The sequence below is a fragment of the Salmo salar genome, chromosome 15, assembly GCF_965601325.2.
Source record: "Salmo salar chromosome 15, fSalSal1, whole genome shotgun sequence".
Lineage (NCBI taxonomy): Eukaryota > Metazoa > Chordata > Actinopteri > Salmoniformes > Salmonidae > Salmo > Salmo salar.
In genome coordinates this window covers 24,785,762-24,802,475 of record NC_138305.1, presented here as the reverse complement: position 1 = coordinate 24,802,475, position 16,714 = coordinate 24,785,762, and the positions used below count along the sequence as shown (strand labels likewise).

The window sequence follows — 16,714 nt, the reverse complement described above, 5'->3', positions numbered from 1 at the left end:
GGCAAAAGCACATTTTGCAATATTCTGAGTACATAGCTCGGCCATCAAGGCTAGCTATTCAGACCCGCCAACGTCGGGGCAGCCTAAACTCAGAATTACTATTAGAAAAATTGGATTACCTTTGCTGTTCTTCGTCAGAATGCACTCCCAGGACTTCAACAACATGTTGTTTTGGTTCCAAATAATCCGTAGTTATATCCAAAAACCTCAGTTTTGTTCGCGCGTTCAGGTCACTATCCAAAGTGTAACGCGCGAGTGCATTTCGTGACAAAAAAATTCAAAATATTCCATTACCGTATTTAGAAGCACAGATGCTGTAATTTCGATAGAGATGCAACAGAAGGACTACAAATTGTCAGACAGGCCACTTCCTGCCTGGAAACTTCTCAGGTTTTTGCCTGCCATGTGAGTTCTGTTATACTCAGACACCATTCAAACAGTTTTAGAAACTTTAGTGTTTTCTATCCAAATCTACTAATTATATGCATATTATAGTTTCTGGGCAAGAGTAGTAACCAGATTAAATCGGGTAGGTTTTTTTTATCCGGCCGTGAAAATACTGCCCCCTATCCACAACAGGTTAACAAAGTTATGCAACACCATTTCCCCTGTGTAAAAGTAATTACCCATTTACACTCTAACTGGTTGTGCCAACTTTTAGCTCCAATGACTGCAACCAAACGTGGAAGTTGTTGATAAATCTCACATCCCTGTGGGTGAATTTTGGCCCGCTCTTCCATGCAGAACTGCTTCCTTCCTAACTCAGTTGCCGGAGATGAAGGAAACCGCTCAGGGATTTCACCATGAGGCCAATGGTGACTTTAAAACAGTTCATTTAATGGCTGTGATAGGAGAGAACTGAGGATGAATCACCAACGCTGTAGTTACTCCCCTAACCTAATTGACAGAGTTACAAGGAAGCCTGTACAGAATATAAAATATTCCAAAACATGCATCCTGTTTGCAACAAGGTACTAAAGTGGCAAAGCAAAAAACTTTGTCCTGAATACAAAGTGTTATGTTTGGAGCAAATTCAATATAACACATGGCTGCATCATGTTATGGGTATTTTTTTTAATCGCTAAGGACTGGGGGATTTTTCAGGATAAAACAAAAATGTTGTGGCCCAGTTGGTAGAGCGTGGCGCTTGTAACACCAAGATTGTCGATTCGATTCCTGCTGGAGTCCAAACCATTTCAAAATGTATATACTCATGACTTAGTCGCTTTGGACTTTAAAAGGCTTTGTTAAAATGGCATATATTCTATTATAACAATAACACTGGTTAGCCTATTTATGCACTGTTGTGTATGTGTGTACACAGGAGAGACGGCAGCATTGTGAAGGAGGAGATCAAGTTGTTCCTGGGGAACAGGAGAATCTCTCAGGCTGTGGTGGCTCAGGTCACAGGTCAGTAACAAACACACTGTGGTGGCCCAGGTCAGTAGCAAACACACTGCGGCGGCCCAGGTCAGTAACAAGCACACTGCGGCGGCCCAGGTCAGTAACAAGCACACTGCGGCGGCCCAGGTCAGTAACAAGCACACTGCGGCGGCCCAGGTCAGTAACAAGCACACTGCGGCGGCCCAGGTCAGTAACAAGCACACTGCGGCGGCCCAGGTCACTAACAAGCACACTGCGGCGGCCCAGGTCAGTAACACCTTGAAGCTTCCACTATAATTGACAACCCCTCCCACAAGGCTCACACAGCAATCAGATGTCTGTCACACACAGACATTAAATTTAAATATAATATATTTTATTTAACCAGACATATCTACTCATATAGCTACGGTATGTGTGATGGCTATGGTATGTGTGATGGCTACAGTATGTGTGATGGCTAGGGTTGCACATTCTGGGGAATATTCAGAGGTGGAAACTTTCTGTGGGAATTAATGGGAATATATGCTAATTAATATTAATACCATTTAAATGTATAAGTTTGCTTTAGATATATTTACTATATTATATGGTGTTGTCATGACGTTACCCTCTTTGAGTACAGGGAGGACAGTTGACCCCCACCCAGGCCCTGTGTGAAGGGTTGTAAAATTCTAGAGGTGAATCTCTTGCCACATGGTTCATAGAGAGACACAGGAAATTCTTCCAACTCACAGAATTGGGGAACCGAATGACATGTATTTTCTGGAGAAGGTATGGAAGATTGGTGAAGAATCCAGCTACGAACTGGTCCGCTTGGTACAATTTTGTGATACTCAGAGACAATATAGCCATATTACCATAAAACGGTTTACATAATAGCCTCAGCTATGAGACTTGCATCCACATGGTTGTATAGAATGTATTAATAAGGATAAAGCTATTTGTGATACATTGAGATGCTGTGTACTGATGTTAATGTGATAGAATGTATTTATGTTCAAAGATTAAATCGGTCATCGGCACACCCCCCCCAGGGACACAGACAGGACCAGGCGTCATGTGACAAGCCTGTTCTATGTTCACTATAAAACCCCACCCTGATTTACTTTCTTCAGACCAGGCCTCCACTCCATTGCGAGTTGGCCAATAGGTTTGACCATCCAATTCCTATACTGAAAGTGAACTATACCACGTGGTTAACTTTTAGACTATTGATACCGACAGAATAAGAACAGGTCTTTGATATTAATTAATAGTCTGCAGCTAGAAATTATATCATTGAATGTGAAGACCAACGAAACATCCATTCTATAACGACATTAATGAATGTCGCTGAGAGAGAGAGAATCTCCCCAACAGAACGACTCTTCAACAAGGATCCCGACGACACACTGAGCGTAAATATATATTGATTGCAGTTGTTCCCGAATGAGTGAGCGTTCATGTACAAAGGATTAGCATATCAATTGTTAATATTAATGAACTCTGTGTGTCTCCTCAGCTGACTGTTTATGACCCTTTGTTCAACAGGCCGCCATGCCTGTTTAGCCCACTAGGGCACATTCCTCTACCAATTCTTTGTGACGATAATTACTGTTTGTATACTTTCTGTGAATTACTTAGTTTAGTAAATAAATGATTTTAAGACAATTGATGTATGGATGGCTCTTAGTAAAGACTGGGTTCGTGCAGATACAACAATTTACGACGTTTGGAATGAGACTGGACTCGAGGTAAAATACACCATTTAAACCAGAAGATAATCGGCCTATACTATAATAGGATATAATATTATAGTACAGGAAAGTTATATTAGGAAAATTACAACTTTGTAATCTGAATATTTTCCTTGGTGCCCCGATCTCCTAGTTAATTACAATTAAACGATTAATCAGTTTGATCGCGTGATAATAATTACAGGGAGTTATTTTGATAAACATGTCTTCAGTTTAATGGTGCCCAAAGACACGACACCAAGGAAAATATTCAGATTAGTTATAATTTTCCTAATATAACTTTCCTATATTATAGTATCTGACCGATTTATCTTCTGGTTTAAATGTTGTATTTTACCTCGTCCAGTCTCATTCCAAACGTCGTAAATTGTTGTATCGGCACGAACCCAGTCTTCACTATGTCATCCATACATCAACTGTCTTAAAATCATTTATTTACTAAACAAAGTAATTCACAGAAAGCATACAAACAGTAGTTATCGTCACAAAGAATTGGTAGAGTAATGTGGGCTAAACCGGCATGGTGGCTTGTTAAACCAACAAGGGGGGGTCAGCTGAGAAGACCCTACAGAGTTGATAAATATTAACAATTGATATGCTTATCCTTTGCACATGAACGCTCACTCATTCGGGAACAATTGCAATCAATATATATATATATACGCTCAGTGTGTTGTCGGGATCCTTGTTGGAGCGTCGTTCTGTGGAGAGTTCTCTCTCTTTCTCTCCCCATTAATGTCGTTATAGAATGGCTGTTTCGTTGGTCTTCGCGTTCAATGATATCAAATTTCGAGCTGCGGTCTATTAATTAATATCAAAGACTTGTTATTATTCTGTCGGTATTGATAGTCTAAAAGTTTAACCACGTGGTATGGTTAAACTTCAGTAGAGGGATGCATGGTCAAACCTATTGGCCAACTCGTAATGGAGTGGCGGCCTGGTCTCGATAGTAACCCTGGGTGGGCTTATATACTGAACGTAGAAAAACTGTCACATGACACCTTGTCCTGTCTGTGTCCCTGGGGGCGTGCCGATGACTGAGTTAAGCTTTGAACCGAAATACAATTCTATCACATTAACATCAGTACATAGCCTCTCTACATATTCCAAATAGCTTTAATCTTATTAAATCATTGTATACAACCATTAGATTTAAGTCTCACCGCTGAGGCTAGTATATAAACCTTAGTATGGTAATATGGCCATATTGTCTCTAATGAGCCTCACAAAATTGTACCAAGCGGACCAGTTCGTAGCTGGATTCTTCACCTGATCTTTTATACCTTCTCCAGAACATAAATGTCATTTGGTTCTCCAATTCTGTGAGGTGGAAGAATCGTTTGTTCTCTCCATGAAAACACTCTCTCTTTATACTGGGGCCATGAGGCAGGACATTCTCCTTTGGAATTTTACGACAGCCTTCACACAGCCTTGTGTCAGAAGTATAGAGGTCGGGGGATGTTGCATAGAAAAGGCCTGGTGCAGAGGGAGGGGGTTCAACTGTTCTCTGGACCCAGAGAAAGAGGCCAACGTCATGACAATGGAGACAGAAACATAAACCTTTTACCTTATAATATGTGGACAAAATTGCAAATTATTAAATCCTTCCAATAGAAATGGGGGGGGGGAAACGATTTAGTCATGAATTGAACTTTAATGAAATGAGTTGACTCTTCACATGGTATGATTTCACTGAACAACAAAAGAAAGGGAATATTGAATGATCCCCAATGATCCATCGCCTCTCCCAAAAACATTTTCAACATGCGTCTGTAAAATTTTAGTCTACAAACTAAAGCTTTGGGTGTCTTCCTCTCAGGCTTCCATGTCTTCTCCCTGGACCTCCTCAATGTCCACCTCTTGAACATCAGACTCTGAGGCCTCATCTTCACTGTCACTTTCCAACCTTGTTGAGGATGGCTCGTTGTCAGGCTCAAGAAGCCTCAAATTTGCCTGAATGGACACCAATTTTTCAACTCTTGTATTGGTCAGCCTGTTACGTGCTTTGGGGCTACAAGCAGCAGTGATGGGGCTACAGGCGATGGGGCTACAGGCAGCAGTGATGGCTTCTCCTGGCTATGTGTGTAGAGTCTCACAGGCAGGTACACTATTATTGGTTGGTAGGACTGCTACCTCTCTAACCTGGTGTGTGTGTGTGTTCCAGGAATCAGTCAGAGCAGGATCTCTCATTGGTTGCTTCAACACGGCTCTGACCTCAGTGAACAGAAGAAGAGAGCTTTCTACCACTGGTACCAGCTAGAGAAGACCTCCCCAGGTACCCGTCTCTCGTCTCTCTCTCTCTGTGTACCATCCTTGTCCACTGATGAATCATGTACCTCTATGGTACTCTGCCAAATTACTCAGCATCAGCTTCACACTTATTATGGAAAGACTGGCCACTTCTACCCAACACCTTATTAATCAGACTGGCCACCTCTACCCAACACCTTATTAATCAGACTGGCCACCTCTACCCAACACCTTATTAATCAGACTGGCCACCTCTACCCAACACCTTATTAATCAGACTGGCCACCTCTACCCAACACCTTATTAATCAGACTGGCCACCTCTACCCAACACCTTATTAATCAGACTGGCCACCTCTACCCAACACCTTATTAATCAGACTGGCCACCTCTACCCAACACCTTATTAATCAGACTGGCCACCTCTACCCAACACCTTATTATGGAAAGACTGGCCACCTCTACCCAACACCTTATTATGGAAAGACTGGCCACCTCTACCCAACACCTTATTATGGAAAGACTGGCCACCTCTACCCAACACCTTATTATGGAAAGACTGGCCACCTCTACCCAACACCTTATTATGGAAAGACTGGCCACCTCTACCCAACACCTTATTATGGAAAGACTGGCCACCTCTACCCAACACCTTATTATGGAAAGACTGGCCACCTCTACCCAACACCTTATTATGGAAAGACTGGCCACCTCTACCCAACACCTTATTATGGAAAGACTGGCCACCTCTACCCAACACCTTATTATGGAAAGACTGGCCACCTCTACCCAACACCTTATTATGGAAAGACTGGCCACCTCTACCCAACACCTTATTATGGAAAGACTGGCCACCTCTACCCAACACCTTATTATGGAAAGACTGGCCACCTCTACCCAACACCTTATTATGGAAAGACTGGCCACCTCTACCCAACACCTTATTATGGAAAGACTGGCCACCTCTACCCAACACCTTATTATGGAAAGACTGGCCACCTCTACCCAACACCTTATTATGGAAAGACTGGACACCTCTACCCAACACCTTATTATGGAAAGACCGGCCACCTCTACCCAACACCGTATTATGGAAAGACTGGACACCTCTACCCAACACCTTATTATGGAAAGACTGGACACCTCTACCCAACACCTTATTATGGAAAGACTGGACACCTCTACCCAACACCTTATTATGGAAAGACTGGACACCTCTACCCAACACCTTATTATGGAAAGACTGGACACCTCTACCCAACACCTTATTATGGAAAGACTGGACACCTCTACCCAACACCTTATTATGGAAAGACTGGACACCTCTACCCAACACCTTATTATGGAAAGACTGGCCACCTCTACCCAACACCTTATTATGGAAAGACTGGACACCTCTACCCAACACCTTATTATGGAAAGACTGGACACCTCTACCCAACACCTTATTAATCAAAGACTGCAGGCATCACTTTGACAGGATGGGTAATACCGCTCTGATACTGGGTCCTATTCATTTGAGCAAAAGGTTTTAAAACATTCTGCATTGGGGATGAAAACAACTATTTCTATTTGGACGTAAGTTCAGATGGTACCTCTTTGGTTTCATTTGTTGTCTCATGAAAACTAGACATGTTATAAGGTTGTGAGTTAATGCTTTCTTGCTATTGGCTCCTCTAGGTGCCACTCTAAACATGCGCCCAGCCCCAATGGCTATGGAAGAAATGGAGTGGAGACAGACCACACCCCATATAAGTACCGCCCCAGGAATCTTCCGGCTACGCAGAGGAAGTCGTTTTACCTGGAGGAAAGAATGTCTGGCTGTGATGGAGAGGTGAGGAGAGGAGAGCATCTTTACCCAGAGGAAAGAATGACTGGCTGTGATGAGGAGAGGGAGAGAGAGCATAGATGACTTAGGAGAGGGAGGGGATAGGGTGGAGAGGGCTCTGGTCTAAAGCAGTGCACTACATAGGGAATAGGGTGCTATTTGGGACACCGACTAGATCTGTGTTTTGAGATGGCCACCTCTTCTCCTCAGCTACTTCAATGACAACCAGTACCCTGATGAAGCTAAGAGAGAGGAGATCTCTAACGCCTGCAACGCTGTCATCCAGAAACCAGGTATTTACTTCTGTCCACCTTACTGTTGTACTGGCCTTTGTTACTAGACCTGATTTAGCTGAAGGATGCTTTACTACTTACTATGACTGTAGTGTAGGGGTTGTCCTACCTAGCTACCTGTGACTGTAGTGTAGGGGTTGTCCTACCTAGCTACCTGTGACTGTAGTGTAGGGGTTGTCCTACCTAGCTACCTGTGACTGTAGTGTAGGGGTTGTCCTACCTAGCTACCTGTGACTGTAGTGTAGGGGTTATCCTACCTAGCTACCTGTGACTGTAGTGTGTGTGATTGCCCTACCTAGCTACCTGTGACTGTAGTGTAGGGGTTGCCCTACCTAGCTACCTGTGACTGTAGTGTAGGGGTTGCCCTACCTAGCTACCTGTGACTGTAGTGTAGGGGTTGCCCTACCCAGCTACCTGTGACTGTAGTGTAGGGGTTGCCCTACCCAGCTACCTGTGACTGTAGTGTAGGGGTTGCCCTACCCAGCTACCTGTGACTGTAGTGTAGGGGTTGTCCTGCCCAGCTACCTGTGACTGTAGTGTAGGGGTTGTCCTGCCCAGCTACCTGTGACTGTAGTGTAGGGGTTGTCCTGCCCAGCTACCTTAAGTAAGTTGCAGTTCATATCAGAAAATCAGTCATTTGAAATAAATGAAGGCCCTAATCTATGGATTTCACATGATTGGGAATACAGATATGCATCTGTTGGTCACAGGTACTGTTAAAAAGTAGAGCTGTGGATCAGAAAACCAGTCAGTATCTGGTGTGACCACCATTTGCCTCATGCAGAGCGACATCTCCTTCACATAGTTGATCAGGCTGTTGATTGTTACCTGTGGAATGTTGTCCCACTCCTCTTTAATGGCTGTGCGAAGTTTCTGGATATTGGTGGGAACTGGAACACGCTGTCGTACATGTCTGGTGAGTCTGCAGGCCATGGAAGAACTGGGACATTTTCAGCTTCCAGGAAGTGTGTACAGATTCTTGCGACATGGAGCCGTGCATTATCATGATGAAACATAAGGTGATGGCGGCTGATGAATGGCACAACAATGGACCCCAGGATCTCGTCACGGTATCTCTGTGCATTTCTAATGCCACCGATAAAATGCAATTGTGCTCGTTGTGCGTAACTTATGCCTGCCCATACCATAACCCCACATCCACCACAACGATGACGTCAGTCAGCACTACGCCATACAAGCTTCTTGATATGCTACACCTGTCAAGTGGATGATTTTTCTTGGCAAAAGAGAAATGCTCACTAACAGGGATGTAAACAAATGAGTGTGCAACATTTCAGAGAATTAAGCTTTTTGTGAGAATGGAACATTTCTGGGATTTTTTATTTTTATTTCAGCTCATGAAACACGGCAACAAGACTTTACATGTTGAGTTAGTTTTTTTCAGTGTACTTTGCCCTTTGGAATGTAATGATCTAATCTCCTGAATGTTATTTTATTTCAGGGAAGAAGCTATCGGACCTGGAGAGAGTCAGCTCTCTTAAAGTGTACAACTGGTTTGCCAACCGACGCAAGGAGCTCAAGAGACGAGCTAATATTGGTAACGTGGGCTGGGTTTCTCTGTCGTCGTTGGTAACGTGGGCTGGGTTTCTCTGTCGTCGTTGGTTACGTGGGCTGGGCGACGCTGGGGCTGTTTCACAATGAAGGATTTCAGCAGGACTTCAGTTTTGTTTCACTGCCATCCATTTATTCTATTAGTCTGGCTGCATGTCTCTGTGTTTAAATGGTTAATCCTACGGCCCCCTTTCTCCCCCGTAGAAATCTCTGTACAGCCAGAAGAGGACTGGCCAGTCCTCAGAGCCTGGTTTCTCTGGTCTACCCTGGTCAGCCAGAAGAGGACTGGTCAGTCCTCAGAGCCTGGTTTCTCTGGTCTACCCTGTACAGCCAGAAGAGGACTGGTCAGTCCTCAGAGCCTGGTTTCTCTGGTCTACCCTGTACAGCCAGAAGAGGACTGGTCAGTCCTCAGAGCCTGGTTTCTCTGGTCTACCCTGTACAGCCAGAAGAGGACTGGTCAGTCCTCAGAGCCTGGTTTCTCTGGTCTACCCTGTACAGCCAGAAGAGGACTGGTCAGTCCTCAGAGCCTGGTTTCTCTGGTCTACCCTGTACAGCCAGAAGAGGACTGGTCAGTCCTCAGAGCCTGGTTTCTCTGGTCTACCCTGTACAGCCAGAAGAGGACTGGCCAGTCCTCAGAGCCTGGTTTCTCTGGTCTACCCTGTACAGCCAGAAGAGGACTGGTCAGTCCTCAGAGCCTGGTTTCTCTGGTCTACCCTGTACAGCCAGAAGAGGACTGGTCAGTCCTCAGAGCCTGGTTTCTCTGGTCTACCCTGGTCAGCCAGAAGAGGACTGGTCAGTCCTCAGAGCCTGGTTTCTCTGGTCTACCCTGTACAGCCAGAAGAGGACTGGTCAGTCCTCAGAGCCTGGTTTCTCTGGTCTACCCTGTACAGCCAGAAGAGGACTGGTCAGTCCTCAGAGCCTGGTTTCTCTGGTCTACCCTGGTCAGCCAGAAGAGGACTGGTCAGTCCTCAGAGCCTGGTTTCTCTGGTCTACCCTGTACAGCCAGAAGAGGACTGGCCAGTCCTCAGAGCCTGGTTTCTCTGGTCTACCCTGTACAGCCAGTAGAGGACTGGCCAGTCCTCAGAGCCTGGTTTCTCTGGTCTACCCTGTACAGCCAGAAGAGGACTGGCCAGTCCTCAGAGCCTGGTTTCTCTGGTCTACCCTGTACAGCCAGTAGAGGACTGGCCAGTCCTCAGAGCCTGGTTTCTCTGGTCTACCCTGTACAGCCAGTAGAGGACTGGCCAGTCCTCAGAGCCTGGTTTCTCTGGTCTACCCTGTACAGCCAGAAGAGGACTGGTCAGTCCTCAGAGCCTGGTTTCTCTGGTCTACCCTGTACAGCCAGAAGAGGACTGGCCAGTCCTCAGAGCCTGGTTTCTCTGGTCTACCCTGTACAGCCAGAAGAGGACTGGCCAGTCCTCAGAGCCTGGTTCCTCTGGTCTACCCTGTACAGCCAGAAGAGGACTGGTCAGTCCTCAGAGCCTGGTTTCTCTGGTCTACCCTGTACAGCCAGAAGAGGACTGGTCAGTCCTCAGAGCCTGGTTTCTCTGGTCTACCCTGTACAGCCAGAAGAGGACTGGCCAGTCCTCAGAGCCTGGTTTCTCTGGTCTACCCTGTACAGCCAGTAGAGGACTGGTCAGTCCTTGGTGCCTGGTTTCTCTGGTCTACCCTGTACAGCCAGAAGAGGACTGGCCAGTCCTCAGAGCCTGGTTTCTCTGGTCTACCCTGTACAGCCAGTAGAGGACTGGTCAGTCCTTGGTGCCTGGTTTCTCTGGTCTACCCTGTACAGCCAGAAGAGGACTGGCCAGTCCTCAGAGCCTGGTTTCTCTGGTCTACCCTGTACAGCCAGAAGAGGACTGGTCAGTCCTCAGAGCCTGGTTTCTCTGGTCTACCCTGTACAGCCAGAAGAGGACTGGTCAGTCCTCAGAGCCTGGTTTCTCTGGTCTACCCTGTACAGCCAGAAGAGGACTGGTCAGTCCTTGGTGCCTGGTTTCTCTGGTCTACCCTGTACAGCCAGAAGAGGACTGGTCAGTCCTCAGAGCCTGGTTTCTCTGGTCTACCCTGTACAGCCAGAAGAGGACTGGTCAGTCCTCAGAGCCTGGTTTCTCTGGTCTACCCTGTACAGCCAGAAGAGGACTGGCCAGTCCTCAGAGCCTGGTTTCTCTGGTCTACCCTGTACAGCCAGAAGAGGACTGGTCAGTCCTTGGTGCCTGGTTCCTCTAGGTTTCTTCCATCTTGGAAGTTTTTCCTACTACCTGTGCTTCTGCATTGCTTGCTGTTTGGGGTTTAGGTTGGGTGTCTGTTAACTTCTGATGTAAAAAGGGCATTATAAAATTAATTTAATTGATAGGAAAAAAATCTATGTATACAGCTGTGGTGTTCCCTTGAGAATTCTAGTTTCCAACTGTGATAAGATTGTTCACGTAGTGACATAACCATCCAGTGGGTGTCATGACCTTTCACCTGGCTGGAGGTCACAGACAGTAACACTAAGGAAGTTGTGAGGAGTTGACTAAGTCAGACGTGTCATAAGGCTCTGATGGTGATTCATGCTGGGACGTAAGTCTATTCCTATGACCCGTCACTAAATACGTTGATCTATGCAGAAACAGGATGCTCCTTTTGTCTTTGTCCTCCTGGATAGTCACCAGGTTGAAGTATCCTAGGGTAAGGAATGTTTTTATGTCATAATAACCGGCGCTCTGTTTTTCCCAAGAAGCCACAATCCTGGAGAGCCATTGGATAGACGTCCAGAGTCCTGGAGGACACTCCAACAGCGACGACATCGATGGAGGCGACTACACAGAACAGGCCTGTGACCTGGCCTACTTTGACAAGAGACCCATGGCCAGACCCTTTGGCTTCTACAGGCTAGAGCCCACTTCACCCACACAGGTATGGAACCAAATCAAACTGTATTTATTTAGTACATTCCTGACAAATGCAATTCAAAGGAGAGAGAGAGAGCTGCATTCCTGTGAGATGTCCGCCGGGCCCTGACGGATATCATTGTGGCGCGGTTGGAATTTTTCATGCTATGGGTGGGAGCGGGCAGTCAGGAAGACAACTTTGGGATGAAAATATTTTAGTCCCGCAGATGTATTATTTTTTTTTTAAGAGTAGTTGCCATCTAGTGAATTAAAAGCAGAGGTCCTAGTCACAGGTTGATTCATGTTCACTAGCCTACCTCTTAGGGCTGGGCGATATCAAATTCATTCGATTTAATTTGAATGTATATTTTTGCACAGGCATTTGGAATATTGTATCGCAAGAATCAAGTACATTTTTTTGTAATTTTTTAAAATTATTTATGTCCGCTTATTCTAATGTTGTCTTTTTGGTCTGGTCTTCTTCGCTCCTCTGCTGTGTACACCTTCTAATTCACACCAGAGATCTGTATATAATGACAAGATGCTCATATCTCTGCCCTAACAATGGGAGTCGTTGTCCCCAAAGTCAGGAAAACAGGCGACAAGCTTAGTTCCATAATAAGCCATAGAAACGCACAGATTTTGGCGAAGAGTGAAACCTCTTGCTTTCGGTTTACACACACACACACACACACACACACAGCCCCTCCACCTTCCACTCAACAACAACAAAGATGAAAGAGACGTTATTTTACTGTAAGAGAGAAGTTACCTTTCCTAGCGATACCCTTATGTCTCAACTCCTCAAGTTGCATACAGAGCAGACACAACTAAAACCAGAGTATCAATGAACATTGATTATGGGAAATGGATGCTCGGTTTGTCGCCCGCAGCATTATGGTACGATGTAACAGTATTCTAGCCAAAGACTGTTTATACTAGCTGTCTAGTTTGTGTTTTTATAAATGTGCAATACGCATAAAACACAATTTATAATATGAATTGACAACTAATTCGGCAAAATAAGGTAGGTCACTTGATTTCAACATATGAACAAAGTGGACAGGCTAACATGCTTTTCAAACAGTTGGAAACGGACCAGAATGACGTGGGTGATTCTCATAATATTGGTATTACTCTTGGTCCCAAAAAATTTCCGCATTTTTGTAATAGATAAAATACCATCTAATTATTGTCTGTTAAATGAATCTTCTTACCTGTTCAGATTTGAATTTATTTGTGCAGATTTTCCAAAATAATGTCTTTACCGTAACACCGTAAGATGCACAAGTTACTACACCAACGTTGCATAAAATAACATTTTGATTACACTGACTATACCAAACATTAAAAACACCTTTCTAATATTGAGTTTCACCTGGTCTGTCTGTCATGGAGCAGGTGTTCCTAATGTTTTGTATACTCTGTGTATATTTTCATTTTAATCCGTTCTGATTACCGTAACTTGTGGCATGTTCATATAATTCGTTTTAAACTAATTAGTATTTTTTTCAAAGTACACAAATATAAAGAGCAAATGAGATTTTATGCTCAAATATTTAGAATTCTGTAATTATTATTCTATGCATATTTTATCATTGATGCGTTTCGGTAATCAGATCCACGTTACTGTAGATTAGACCGCATTACGGTAATGAGCAAATGAGCATGCGGTACTTCATCAAGAGTAAAAAAACACAACCTTTTTAACCATATGAAGCATAAAGAACAACAAGTTAATAATTTTGCCCATATCATGCAGCCCTACTAACAACCTGGTGTCTTTACCAGTATATGCAGACATTTGGTGGCACAGAAAGGAAACGTAATCTTTTTCAGATGTGCTTCAACAAAAAAAGCATTTGGTGCTCCTAACTTTCCTAAGCTGCCGCTTTCAAGGAGCGAGAGACTAATCCGGACGCTTATAAGAAATCCCGCTATGCCCTCGGACAAACCATCAAACAAGCAAAGCGTCAATACAGGATTAAGATTGAATCTTACTACACCGGCTTTGATGCTCGTCGGATGTGGCAGGGCTTGAAAACTATTACGGACTACGAACGGAAACCCAGACACGAGCTGCCCAGTGACGCGAGCCTACCGGATGAACTCAATGCCTTTTTGTGCTCGCTTCGAGGCAAGCAACACTGAAGCATGCACGAGAGCACCAGCTGTTCCGGATGACTGTGTGATAGCGCTCTCAGTAGCCAATGTGAACAAAACCTTTCAACAGGTCAACATTCACAAAGCTGCTGGGCCAGACAGATTACCAGGACGTGTACTCAAAGCATGCAAACCAACTGTCAAGTGTCTTCACTGACATTTTCAACCTCTCCTGTCCGAGTCCGTAATACCTACATGTTTCAAGCAGACCACCATAGTCCCTATGCCCAAGGAAGCGAAGGTAACCTGCCTAAATTATTACCGCACAGTGGAACTCACGTCAGTAGCCATGAAGTACTTGGAAAGGTTGGTCATGGCTCATGTCAACAGCATCCTCCCGGACACCCTAGACCCACTACAATTCGCATACCGCCCCAACAGATCCACAGATGATCCAATCTCAATCGCACTCCACACTGCCCTTTCTCCCCTGGACAAAAGGAACACCTATGTGAGAATGCTGTTCATTGACTACAGGACAGCGTTCAACACCATAGTGCCCACGAAGCTAATCGCTAAGGACTCTGGGACTAAACACCTCCCTCTGCACCTGGATCCTGGGCTGCCTGACGTGCCGCCCCCAGGTGGTAAGAGTAGGCAACACGTCTACCACGCTGATCCTTAACACTGGGGCCCATCAGGGGTGTGTACTTAGTCCCCTCCTTTACGCCCTCTTCACCCACGACTGCGTGGCCAAACACGACTCCAACACCATCATTAAGTTTGTTGACGACCCAACAGTGGTAGGCCTTCTCAACGATGAGACGGCCTATAGAGAGGAGGTCAGAGAACTGGCAGTGTGTTGCCAGGACAAAAATCTCTCCCTCAATGTGAGCAAGACACAGGAGCTGATCGTGGACTACAGGAAAAGGCGGGCCAAACGGGCCCCCATTAACATCGACAGGGCTGTAGTGGAGCGGGTTCGAGAGTTTCAAGTTCCTTGGTGTCCACATCACCAACAAACTATCATGGTCCAAACATACCAAGACAGTCGTGAAGAGGGCACAACAAAACCTTTTCCCCCTCAGGAGACTGGAAAGATTTGGCATGGGCCCCCAGATCCTCAAGGTTCTACAGCTGCACCATCGAGAGCATCCTGACCGGTTGGATCCCCGCCTGGTATGGCAACTGCTCGGCCTCTGACCATAAGGAGCTACAGAGGTACTGGGCCGTCCGCACTACCATCTCTGGGGTAAAGTTTCCTGCCATCCAGGACCTACAGTTGAAGTTGGAAGTTTACATACACCTTAGCCAAATGCGTTTAAACTCAGTTTTTCACAATTCCTGACATTTAATCCTAGTAAAAATTCCCTGTCTTTAAATTAGGATCACCACTTTATTTTAAGAATGTGAAATGTCAGAATAATAGTAGAATGATTTATTTCAGCTTTTATTTCTTTCATCACATTCCCAGTGGGTCAGAAGTTTACATACACTCAATTAGTATTTGGTAGCATTGCCTTTAAATTGTTTAACTTGGGTCAAACATTTTGGGTAGCCTTCCACAAGCTTCCCACAACAAGTTGGGTGAATATTGGCCCATTCCTCCTGACAGAGCTGGTGTAACTGAGTCAGGTTTTGTAGGCCTCCTTGCGCGCACAGACTTTTTCAGTTCTGCCCACAAAAGTTCTATAGGATTAAGGTCAGGGCTTTGTGATGGCCACTCCAATACCTAGACTTTGTTGTCTTTAAGCCATTTTGCCACAATTTCTGAAGTGTGCTTGGGGTCATTGTCCATTTGGAAGACCCATTTGCGACCAAGCTTTAACTTCCTGACTGATGTCTTGAGATGTTGCTTCAATATATCCACATAATTTTCCATCTTCATGATGCCATCTATTTTGTGAAGTGCACCAGTCCCACCTGCAACAAAGCACCCCACAACATGATTCTGCCACCCCCGTGCTTCACGGTTGGGATGGTTTTCTTCGGCTTGCAAGCCTCCCCCCTTTTCCTCCAAACATAACGATGGTCATTATGGCCAAACAGTTCTATTTTTGTTTCATCAGACCAGAGGACATTTCTCCAAAAAGTACTTTCTTTGTCCCCATGTGCAGTTGCAACCCGTGGTCTGGCTTTTTTATGGAGCTTTTGGAGTAGTGGCTTCTTCCTTGCTGAGCGGCCTTTCAGGTTATGTCGTTATAGGACTCGTTTTAGTGTGGATATAGATACTTTTGTATCTGTTTCCTCCAGCATCTTCACAAGGTCTTTTGCTGTTCTGGGATTGATTTGTACTTTTCGCGCAAAAGTACGTTCATCTCGAGGAGACAGAACGCGTCTCCTTCCTGAGCGGTATGACGGATGCGTGGTCCCATGGTGTTTATACTTGCGTGCTATTGTTTGTACAGACGAACCTGGTACCTTCAGGCGTTTGGAAATTGCTCCCAAGGATGAACCAGACTAGTGGAGGTCTACAATTTTTTTTTCTGAGGTCTTGGCTGATTTCTTTTGATTTTCCCATGATATAGGTAGGCCTTGAAATGCATCCACAGGTACACCTCCAATTGACTCAAATTATGTCAATTAGCCTATCAGAAGCTTCTAAAGCCATGACATCATTTTCTGGAATTTTAAAGGCACAGTCAACTTAGTGTATTTAAACTTCTGACCCACTGGAATT

The 16,714-nt window shown here is 45.0% G+C and overlaps 1 protein-coding gene across 3 annotated transcripts in view; it reads left to right on the top strand.

Annotated features, from left to right (window-relative positions):
• LOC106571043 (homeobox-containing protein 1) overlaps nt 1–16,714 on the top strand; it is a 40,596-nt gene that overhangs the window by 6,450 nt on the left and 17,432 nt on the right. For 2 of the 3 annotated variants that reach the window (XM_014143688.3, XM_014143690.3), the window contains 6 exons: nt 1,325–1,410; nt 5,287–5,397; nt 7,052–7,205; nt 7,410–7,492; nt 8,955–9,050; nt 11,778–11,956. In XM_014143688.3, coding sequence (XP_013999163.2) covers nt 1,325–1,410; nt 5,287–5,397; nt 7,052–7,205; nt 7,410–7,492; nt 8,955–9,050; nt 11,778–11,956 — 709 coding nt within the window. The remainder of the gene's footprint in view (nt 1–1,324; nt 1,411–5,286; nt 5,398–7,051; nt 7,206–7,409; nt 7,493–8,954; nt 9,051–11,777; nt 11,957–16,714) is intronic. The other variant, XM_014143689.3, reaches the window with a different exon arrangement.